The 11,844-nt window shown below is 38.8% G+C and overlaps 1 protein-coding gene across 1 annotated transcript; it reads left to right on the forward strand.

Moving 5' to 3' along the window:
- Nucleotides 1-332: 332 nt before the first annotated feature.
- On the forward strand, nt 333-10,910 carry LOC135092297 (uncharacterized). The gene is made up of 4 exons (XM_063990751.1): nt 333-551; nt 5,628-5,862; nt 9,240-9,286; nt 10,002-10,910. The coding sequence occupies exons 1-4, from the start codon at nt 333-335 to the stop codon at nt 10,908-10,910; spliced, it is 1,410 nt and encodes a 469-aa protein (XP_063846821.1).
- Nucleotides 10,911-11,844: the final 934 nt, after the last annotated feature.

Raw genomic sequence — 11,844 nt, forward strand, 5'->3', positions numbered from 1 at the left:
AGGAAAAAATGGTGCAATAGTGATCGCCGCCAAAAGGAAATGGACAAGTTACTCCTTCGCTTCATTGCCGGCTCTCTCCAACCTCTTTCAAGGGTTGAGGATGCTAACTTTCAAGCTCTTCTTAACAAGGCCCAGCCCAGCTACAGCAGCCCAAGCAGCAAGCAGCTCAACAGCAAGCTTCTTCCTTCGCAAACTCAACAACTACAGGAACATTTCAATAAGAAGTTTTCTTCTGTTGGTTACGTCTGTGTTACAGTTGACCTTTGGACAAACAGACAGATGCGGTCGTACATTGGGATCTGTCACAAATGTCACAGACACACAAGTCAAAGATGATTACTACTCTCAAAAGCTCCATCAAGAAAACAACACTGAAGATCTATGAAGACAAGGCGATGTTTCAGCTGGCTTCACTCCTAGACCCACGCTTCAACATGGACTGGTGCCCACCACAACAAGTCATGTTCATCACATCCCTACTGAAGTCTAAAGAACATGAAATTATGTCCACTGCCACTGAAGAAAAGGGTTCCCTTCAGGAAAATAAGGAGGCCCCTACAAAGAAGTGCAGGCTGTTCAGATTCATGACACCATCAGCATCAACGAGCTCTTCCCTCTGTACATTAACATCAACTTTATCACAAGTACAATCCTACCTGAGTCAGCCAACAACAGAGGATGACAGTGACCCCCTTCTCTTCTGGGAACAGAATCAGTCACCATTACCTCAACTAGCTATACTGGCTCTCCGATATCTGTGTATCCCACCATCATCAGCTCCAGTTGAGACACTTTTCTCTCTTGCTGGGAAAGTCTTTCGTCCTGAACGATGCACAATGACCGATGTTCGCTTTGAGGAGTTGATGTTTATCAAGTGTAACCAACACTTACTAAATTACACATTACATGACAAATAATCTAGCCTATAACAAATCATGTGTATAACAAGTTCTATATTTTTCAAAGATAAATACTTTGTTTTCATTATTGCTGTGAAAGCCTGTGATCATGATTTGAAATAAATTCATAGAAGTAATGTATTATGTACTGTAAAGCAAAGACAAATAAAACCTCTTGCACACTATGTATGTTTTTAATACCATTAATTAGTAAGTGATTCAAACGGTTATGTTACTGTGCTCAAATATGGAACAGTGCACCTAATACATGTAGTTTGCTACCTGTTTAGGCATTGTACTTAATCATTGCTAATCATTATCTTTTTATAAATAATCACAGCGAGATGTGATTGCAATCATAATCTAATACAAATCATGCACAAAAAGACAAAAAAAAAAAAAAATCGTAATCAAAAATTACAAAACTAAACTAATCATCATTTAATCACAATCAAAAAAGTATTCCACACGTCTATGGTCGTCTGAGTGTAAATATAGGTCAATAATACAAATTAAGTAAAAATTATGAAAACTTAAACGCGTTCCCTTGAACCCACAAAAGCCAGTCTTAGAACGCCAGCAAGATCGTGCAGCATAGCAACGTGGCACTGGTGGCATTGGTGAGATTTATATTGTAAAGAATAATGTTGCAAAGATGATAGTGCATAGATTGACATTGCAAAGACAGATATTATCAGACTGATATTGCAGAATTTAGGATATTGCAAGAATAGGATGTGACAAATGTGACATGAGAGTTGTAATGATTTGTTGCAATTGATGTTGTAATTACTTGTTGTTGAGTTGCCTGCGAAATTTGGTGTTATACTGAAAAAATTTGTGAAAATTTTGAGTACTAAAGAAAATTTTTGATAAAAGCAGTAAAGTTATTCATTCTGCGTCTGTGTTGCTGGCAAGTTGTCATCATACAAGCTCTCACCCCCATACTTTTTGTGGCTACCTTACTTGCTCCGATTAAAAACCATCTTGAAATATGTTCGGTGAGTTATATTGCTTGTGTGAGAAGGGAGTTATGACCTCTTGTAATGGTCATCAGTTACTTGTTTCACCAGCGGCACACAAACAAATAGAGGGAGAAACACACAGGGAAACACACATATCAAGACAATAAAAATGTGCAGCATGTCATAGGTGTTGTCATCATAATCGGTATAAGAATGGCAATATTGTTGACTTCTAGACGGTAGTGATATATTAGTAGCTACTCGTAGATTGACCCACGGCAGGGAACACAGGTGCTACAGAGTTGTATAGAAGAAGATGGTAAGGATAAGATTTCATTATAAAACACCTAATCCTACAAATAGCAGATTCTGTTTGATGCCGAAAAATTTGTTGTTTAGAAACGTAAAGGAGAGGACTTACTAAGCAGAAATTTACAGAGAGAAGCAAGTGCGGGAAGACGATAAAAGTAATGAAGGAAACATACGAGCCGAAAAATTAATATATAAGTAGTAGCTTTGATACAGAAGCGAGTGACTGAAATAAGGTTGAAAATTTCTGAAGGGTGGTACAAACTTGTATCATCATGAATAAAAAACTATAAAAAAAAATAAATAAAAAAACAAAACAAGAAACGAGTTGTCCTCACAGCTGATGTGAGTACTTGATTTATAGAAAATGATGGTCTATGAAAATTGACATTGTTTGATATTTAGAAAATTGATAGTGGCAATGGTTAGTGATAAATGTAATGCAAGAAATATGTGAATTAAATTGTTTAATAAGAGTCATGTTGAAACCTGAGATAAACGCGGAAGCGTATGTGTGATGTCCAGGCCTAAATAAGCCATAAATAGACTGGGTTGATAAGGCGACTGGAAATAAAAGCAAATGCTTGGAGTGAAGGCAAAAGAAATTTTTCAGTCTAGCATTAAGAAAACGCTCAGCCACGTAGTAAGACAGATAAAGGGGAGAATTAGGATATTGAAGTCACTGTAAAATATTGTGAGAGGTCATCGAGTGGGATAACACTAATGGAACAGTGCTAGCTTAGCTCATGCAACAGAAGGATTGTTAGCTAGACCTCACCTCAGTGAAATGCGAGTCTGATGAGGAGATAGTTCAAGTTACCACTACAGCTTCTACTTATATATTTTTTTTTTTTTTTTATAAATTACAAAATTGCAGCTAAATTGAGTAAAAAGAGGAATTTAAGCATAAAGTAAAAAAAAAAAAAAGTATGGAAAGGCAAATAGATATTAATGAAATGAATTCATAACTGTATATTCACAAAAAGTAGTAAACAAGTGACTGTACTGAAAGATGATGACATGCTGATCTGCCCTCTTGCAAAGTACAATGATATGTGATAAAAAATATTTATTGATATCGCGAGGAAAGGAGTGGGTTTTCAAAATAATAATGAGATAAGGTTGAAGACGTCTTAAAAGCGTGAGTTCGAGTGTGAAAGTTAGATGTCAATAAATAGCGAGAATTGTCTATGTTAGAGTAGTTAAGAATGGGCACTGGAACAACTTTTGCAACCTGTGTAGCTCACACTCCAAATAAATACACAGGAAATTCGGCGATAACGATTTGCGGAGGATTGTGAAGATTATGGAAAAGCATACTGATAAGTTAAGACATTGGTCAGAGTCTTAGATAACGCAGTACTATAATGATGCTCTACAAACTTCGTGTTGTTTGATAAATTGAAATTAGAAGTGTTTTACATAAAGGATAATGCAAGTGCATAATGCTGAAGCACACTAGTGCACCACTGAGAAAGCCCTCTGTTTCCTTGATATTAATAACAATTTCAATAAACAGAATGCTGTGTTGGGTAACAGGTTGTTTTTCACGAAACTAGAGACTCCTGTAGTGGGTAGTGTCTACATTTAGATGGAAAATATAGCATATCAAAGCGACACTGATGGCTGAAGCTGATATCAAGGTGAAGTACATTACTGGGCAAAAAATACATGATATTGTAGCGAGGTTATCATATGTGGATGAACATAAATAATGGAATATGATGGAAAGATTTCTCATGAAACCCAGAGGAAAGATATAAATTGATCCATGATATATATATATATATATATATATATATATATATATATATATATATATATATATATATATATATATATATATATATATATATATATATATATATATATATATATATATATATATATATATATATATATATATATATATATATATATATATATATATATATATATATATATATATATATATATATATATATATATATATATATATATATATATATATATATATATATATATATATATATATATATGTGGAGATGTGAGATATATACTAAAGAGAAAAAAAATGATGAAAAAAAAATGTATAGAAGCAGTTGACCAAATCATATTTTGAAACAAATGAAATTATTATGCGTTACAGAAATGTGTAAGACAGATCGATGAAAATATAATGGAATTGTTATTAAGAATAATAGATATATAATTGATATATAGAACTGAAGGTGAGAAGGTTAAGAGTTGAGGATATGAATGTAAAATATTGAAGAGGTTAATTATGATAATAAAAAATGAAGTAGGTAAAAAAAATACATATGTGGCTTACTGATGTGATTAACTTAATGGTGAGTATGCACAAGCTGAGTTAGATGAAGTTGAACGTTACGAAATATAACTGTGCATTATTTAGTTCTCGGAAACTGACGCGTCAGGTTATGATATATTACCCTTGTATACTCCCAGGTTGTACCTAGCGAACTTGCACACTTCCTGCTGGCCGAGCACCATGGCAGTGTTCTTTTTTTTCTTCAGGGAGGAAAGGAAAAAGAGGGAAGGATACTTTTGCAAGTCCTATCTGGGGATTAGTCTGTTCAGAAGGTTGGGGGACGCCACAGATGTATCGTTTCGACAAGTATTCAGGTGTGGAAAAGCTTGAGCGTATACATACGCAAGGATTTGCAATTTTGTACAAGTGAGCCCGAAAAAAAAAAACCCATTTCAAGAAAAAAGAAAAAGAAAAACATTGCACGCAACGCAGACTCAGATCATTTCATGCAAAATTGCCTTAGTGTTGTATATTCATAAAGCAAGGAAGGAAGAAGTTAATGTTAAATTTGCAATTAGTAAGTTCTATGCTTAAAGTATTAACAAACGTTCATCTTGAACTAAAAAGTCAAAACTTGCATCTTAAAGTGATTGAGAGAATATGAATGAAATTAAAATGTTTGTGTCTATGTATAATGGGAAGTCATTACTTATATGGTTTGAAATAAGTATTGTTGTTCCCTCTACACTTTATTTGAGCGCAGAATCAAATGTTTATTCATCTAAGAGAGTAAAGATAGATGAGTTCACCTAAAGCTGATATGAGTGACTACATTACAAACTTGGGTTGCTACTTACAACTTTTAGAGAGATTCCCGCCGACACCTTTTCATGTCCGCAGGATGACCTCCCTTACATTATTTCTTTATAAATTTAAGTGTTTTCTGACTGCATCACACTTCTAGTCATATTGAGAATACTCAGAACTGATTTTCCTGACTGATATCATGATATAACTGTTGTGGAAAATATGATTGACTGTTGAACTCTCCTCTTACTGGTCAAGATATTCAAAGTTATATTTTGTTTTCTCCACAAATGCTCTATTTTTAAACTCGGAACTTATGAATTTTGCTAACAGGTGCCTTCCCAGTAGTTATGGATGGGTACCTTTGTCTCTACACAATGTAAAGATAACCTGCAGTTCCTGATAAAAGCATCAGCCTGCCGGGACCCGGACTGGTACGTCTGGCTGTTGACAGTGCTGGCTGTTGGGGTCACCCTGATGTTCGTGGGCGAGGGAGCCTTCCCCCTCGCCCACGAACATCACGAACAACCACGAACACCTATGGCTCCCCTGGTTCCGGCAGCATGGAGCGTGCCTTCCAAACCCACACCCTGCACCACTTCCACGGATGAGGGAACGAACATCCAGCCAAGTAACCAGCCGCGGGAGGACGCGCGATCATAAGGAGGGCATGTTGTAACCCAAGAAACAAGAAGAAATGCAACATGTAAGAAGAAAGAAGAATGAAACAAGAATGTAGAAATGGAGAAGAAAAATAAACACGAAAGCAGGTACCAAGAAGCTACCACCACCCTGATAGATAAGAGACGAGACGTGACCACCGAGGAGAACAACAAGATGCCGTGAGTCATCACAAGACTAACAGAGCCGCACATAAGCACCAGATTACAAGAAGAGGTGGCTATCACTGAATTAGTATACGAGGAAACCAGAGGTCACCGGAAGCAGATGACGTGGACAACACAGACAGCCGGCACACCATAGGAATCGCCGCCACCTTCTTCCTGATTAGAAGATGCGTTTACCAAAGTTACTTGAGAATGAACCTTATTGAAAGTTAAGGGAAAATAAACTGTATGATCGAAGTATGAGAAGATAAATATAGTTACTTGAAAGTGGACCGTACGGAAAGTATAGGAAAATGAAACATATGATCAAAGTATGAGAAAATAAATATAGTCACTCGAAAATTAACCTTATTCAAAGTTACAGGAAAATTAACTGTGTATGCACGTGTATGAGATGTAGGAGACGGGAATAGACAGAAGAAACAAGAGACAGAGAAACAAGGTAGACAGAGCTGTCAAGCCAGAGAGCGTCAAGATGGGCTAGCCGCCTGTCACAGTACCAGTAAGTAGCGCCAGACAGTTGTAATGCAGTCAGAGTAAAATGTTGGTGTTATTCATTGACAGAGAGGGATTGGGTACGTGTAGGATGTGTTCGTCATTGAATATTAGTTGCAATGTTTGTGTAGGATGTGATTTATCATTGAGTATTGAATATGTGAAGTGATTTGAATAAGTGAAGTGTTCCAGATATTTGATGGAATTTATTTGAAGAGATATGAAACAATTTTCGTTGTTTTTCGTTGTTGTCGGAAGTCGTTGTTGTCGGAAATTAAGTAAAAACTACAAAAAATTCAAAGCGTTCCTTTGAACCCAAAAAAGCCACTCTTATAGATTAAGGACGCAACAAGATCGTGCAAAGTAGAAGCACAAGAGCAAAAAAGTTCTCTGTGTTAGTATCAGGAAAAAAATGGTAAAATTTTGCTATTTTGGGGCAAAAATTATTCTAAAAGCCACGAAAAAAAAATTGACATGAATAATGGACATTTTCTGTTGTTTTCCAATGAAAAGAGTTGGAAAATAAAACTTGCTTGTCAAAGACGAAAATCGTGTTACATAGTGAATCAGTATCGTCTACATCGTGTTACCTAACAGTTTTTCATACTTGTTTGTTTTATTTATTTTTCTCTCTCTCATATATATATATATTTTGGCATGCATAATTCTTAGCTACTGGTGGGTTTCCCTTCACTTATTCATTTCATTACTAAGCTCTGTGTGTGTGTGTGTGTGTGTGTGTGTGTGTGTGTGTGTGTGTGTGGGTTCTGGGTCAAGCGTTTGTAGAGTGTATGGAGGAGGAGAAGGAGGAGGAGGAGGAGGAGGAATACAAAGGAAAAGTCAAACAGCAACAGACCTTTTAGTCCTTGCAAGGCTGTTTGGTAACTACTTCTAACTAGCTACAGGGAAGAGAGACAGGACAGCATAGCAGAAGGCTCCTCCCCACCCACCACTCCCTCCAGCTTGTGCTGGCATGGAAATAGTTGGGAAAAAGTACCATGCAGTATGGAAAAACTGACATGGAATTTTCATAGGAAAGAATGAAAGGAAGTTTTACTATTTACCCTACGGTGAACTCTATACGTCTATCTGAAAGTAAATACAATTTATTATAAAATACGTCTGTCTGTAAAATAATAGTTTATTAGTGAATTTAGTAATTACTCGGACAAGAAGAGAGCTTGTTGGGGATTTGCTTTTAGATATTTGTCTATTTTATTTTTCTAATGATTCAATAGAACTGCTGTTTACAATTTCTGCAGAAAATTTATTCCATATATTTACTATACAATTAAAGAAAAAATGTTTGGCCTCGTGGAATTTAAAACGTTTTGGTATAATCTTGAATCCATTATTTCTTATTAGGTTAGAATGATCAATAGTAAAATATTTGTTTGCATCAATGTTACTACATCCTTTAAAGATTCTGAACACTTGAATTAGGTCTCCTCTTATCCTGCGCTTTGTTAAACTAAATAGTTTTAGTTCTTCCAGTCGTTCCTCATACGCCTTATTACGCAATCTTGGAATCATCTTTGTGACAGCGCTGTATCTTCTCTATTTTTTTAATGTCTTTTTTTGTAATATGGTGACCAAAACTGTACACAGTATTCTACATGAGGGCGCACCAGTGAGTTATATAAGGCAAGTATAAACTTTTCTGATTTAAATTCAAAGGTTCTTCCAATGAATCCTACTAATTTATTTGCCGTCTTTACTGTTTTTATGCAGTAATTGACTCGGCTTTAGGTCGTTTGACACAACGACACCAAGATCTTTTTCTTTATCAGCTTGACAGTGGCATGTTATTCATTACATGAATAGGAGGAGAGGGAGGAGAGGAGAAGGAGGAGGAGGAGGAGGACGAGGGAAGAGGAGGAGGAGGAGAAGGAGAGAAAAGAAAGGAGGAGGAGGAGAAAAGGAGGAAGAAAAGGAGGAAGAGGAGGAAGAGGAGGAGGAGGAGGAGGAGGAGGAGGAGTAAGAACGAGGAGTGAGGGACGAGGAGTGAGGAAAATGAAGAAAAAGAGGGAGGAGGAGGACAGACAAGAACAAAGCAAAAACAAGAAGCGAGACACAAACAGACAAACACACAAACACACACACACACACCACACACACACACACACACACCACACACACCACACACACACACACACACACACACACACACACACACACACACACACACACACACCACACACACACACATAACAAAAAAAATAATTAATCAATTAATTAATTAATTAATTAAAAAACAAAAATTTTGTGGATATTCTCTCAACGAGAGAGAGAGAGAGAGAGAGAGAGAGAGAGAGAGGAGAGAGAGAAGAGAGAGAGAGAGAGAGAGAGAGAGAGAGAGAGGAGAGAGAGAGAGAGATCAGTGGGGGTAAGTGATGGTGGTGGTGAGTGGGATGAAGGATTGATGCTGTGTTTCTCTATATACTTTTTCTTTTCTTTTCCTTCTTCGTCTTTTTCTTATTCCTGTAATTTTGTAGTGAGCAACAGATGGTGCTGCGACCACATCTCATGAAATGATTCTTCCACTCAGAATATTTAACCAAAGCATGTTACACTAAACGAAGAAAACACTACATGCATATATACAAAATAAAACATTGAGGTTTAATCAGTGTTGTTCAAAATAATGACCATCCTGTGTCCTCAGGTCACAATGATCCAGCTCCTGCTCTTCTTGCTTCCTCACTGATGCACGTAAGGGTCACGGCTCGTTTTCTTCCATTGGATGTGTAAACGTGGAACTGAACTTACACAGTGACACGAGAATGTCGCAGTGTAAGTCATTTTAGCTGACCCCAAAACTAAACGTCAGTTACGTTGTGTGAATTGTTAATTGTGGCGAGGTTTTCCAAGGCTCTAAATGGCTGTCAGACCGTGGTGGCGTAAAAATGTTAGTGGGATATTAGTGCACAGGTGCTCATGTATCGATAGAGACTCAGATAGCAGAGATAACTGACTGAGAGAAATTAATATTAACAGATCTAAATATACTGAATTATATAAATGTATTATATCTTTCTTATATAATATATATATATATATATATATATATATAAGTATAATGTATATATATATATATATATATATATATATATATTATATATATATATATATATAATATATTATATATATATATATATATATATATATATATATATATATATTATATATATATATATATATATATATATATATTACATCTTAATTCTTTACCTTCTTTTCATTCTTGTCTCTGATTGGCTAAAGACCTTATCACATTCTACAACCAAGGTCTTTGATTGGTCCACCTGGTGGGTGCCGCAGTGCTTTACCTCCAAGCTGCTGAGTGGTTGCAGAGGCGAGCGCTGGGGTATACTAACAGTCCCATCAGGTTTTCAGTAAGACTGGGCACTGCCTGGATTTTCTACAGAAGACTGGCGCACCGCTGATTACTACAAGATTCAACAAGAAGAAGAAACAACAGTCATTGGACGCTCACGAGACCCTCGGTGAGAAGACGAACACGAAGAAAAGGAAAGAGACCAAGCACCACAGCAAGACGAGGAGCTTGGAAAACCTGCAAGACCGCACCGGTCACAAGAAAACCAACACTCAAGGGGTTACGGAACCCAAAATGCAGAGGAAGGCGAATAACTTAAAAACCAAGACGCAGATGAGGACGGAATATTTGTTTACGATTATGGACCCCAACAAGAAGAGGAAGAAGCAGGACACGGAGGACGATGAACAGCAGAGCAAGAAGAACAAGAAAGACACGGGTGACCGCGAGGAGCAGTACAAGAAGACGAAGAAGGACACGGAGGACCACGAGAAGCAGGGCAGGAAGAGGAAGGGCACGGAGGACCACAGGAACCAAGACAAAAAGAGGAAGAAGGACACCAAGGACCACGAGAAGCAGGACAAGAAAACCAAGGACAGGGAAGACCACGAGAATCAAGACAAAAAGACCAAGGGAGAAGCCAGGAAAGAACGAAGGAAAGGGTGGAATATGGAGTGCTGTAAACGGATTAAGGACTGCATCAAGAAGCGGAACAAGCAGAATAATGAAGACTACGAGGAACAGGCCAAAAAGAGGAGCACGGAGAAACGTGAGAGCCAGGCCAAGAAGAGGAAAGGGAAGAGTATTGAAGACCATGATAGCCAGGCCAAGAAGAGGAAGAGGCAGGACAATGAGGACCATGACACCCAGGCCAAGAAGAAGAAAATGCAGGACAGGGAGGAACATGACAGCCATGCCAAGAAGAGGAAGAGGCAGGACAAGGAGGACCATGACACCCAGGCTAAGAAGTGGAAGAAGCAGAAAAAAGGAGGAACATGAGACCCAGGCCAACAAGAGGAAGAGTGAAGAGAAAGAGCCAAAGAAGAGGAGGCGGCTGGAGAATTATAAGCGTATCCTTGATCACCTCAGGAAGAGGGGAGGGCGGGGACAGCAGCAACGTGCTGAAGCTGAAGGTGGAGGCCGAAAGAGTCAAAAAGAAGAGGAGTGTGAGCGAGTACTGCCGTGTTCATCTTGAGGAAGGACACATGACGGATGCGACCGTGCGCGGCCATCCATGTCTTGTCTTTTTTGACACCGGCGCCTCAGCCAGCATCATGTTCCTGTCACTGGCTAAGAGAGCAGGCCTCCTCACGGGCCGCGAGAAGACAGAAAAAATACTCTTCTCTACCTAGAATGGCATCCTGTTGCTGGACGTGATCATGCTGCCCGAGGTGTTGGTGGTGCTGAAGGACGGCCTTGCGGTCAGCACTCCCATGCTGGTGTTTCCAAAGGAGGCGGAGGTCACCTCTTACAACCACGTGATAGTGGTGTCCATGAGCCGCCTGCAGGAGGCTGAGATGCGGCAGGACTTCCATTCCGACGGCAGCAGCACCTTGTTCCTGCGTCACCCGGAACGTCTGCGGCGGAGACCTCAGCCAGGGCGCGAAGGGAAAGTATTCGCGTTTGCCGCACAAGCACCAGGCATCGAGGAGCCGCTGACGGTGCTGCTGGACACATGCTCAACTATACCATTCTCTATCACCAAGATCGGCCGGGACAAGGTGCGGCGCAGGACAGGAAGCGAGGCTACGCTGCCGACACGAGTCATGCTGCAGCTTGGCAGCGGCACACTCACACTGCAGATGAACACCAACCAGGGGGTTAGCGACTTCGACTTTGTGTTTGGACGACCGCTGCTCTGTCAATTACGAGCTGCCATAGATTATGAAGATTCGACTATGACCCTGAAGCTCAACAGAAAACAATTCAGGCT

Source organism: Scylla paramamosain, chromosome 39, assembly GCF_035594125.1.
Source record: "Scylla paramamosain isolate STU-SP2022 chromosome 39, ASM3559412v1, whole genome shotgun sequence".
Classification (NCBI taxonomy): Eukaryota; Metazoa; Arthropoda; class Malacostraca; order Decapoda; family Portunidae; genus Scylla; species Scylla paramamosain.

What these genes read in the sequence shown, in the direction of transcription:
- LOC135092297 (XM_063990751.1), top strand. Translation starts at nt 333, where the DNA reads ATGATTACTACTCTCAAAAGCTCCATCAAGAAAACAACACTGAAGATC. An exon ending in GGGAACGAACATCCAGCCAA is followed by an intron (nt 5,863 to 9,239) that starts GTAACCAGCCGC and finishes CTGTGTCCTCAG; the next exon opens with GTCACAATGATCCAGCTCCT. An exon ending in TTGCTTCCTCACTGATGCAC is followed by an intron (nt 9,287 to 10,001) that starts GTAAGGGTCACG and finishes GATTTTCTACAG; the next exon opens with AAGACTGGCGCACCGCTGAT.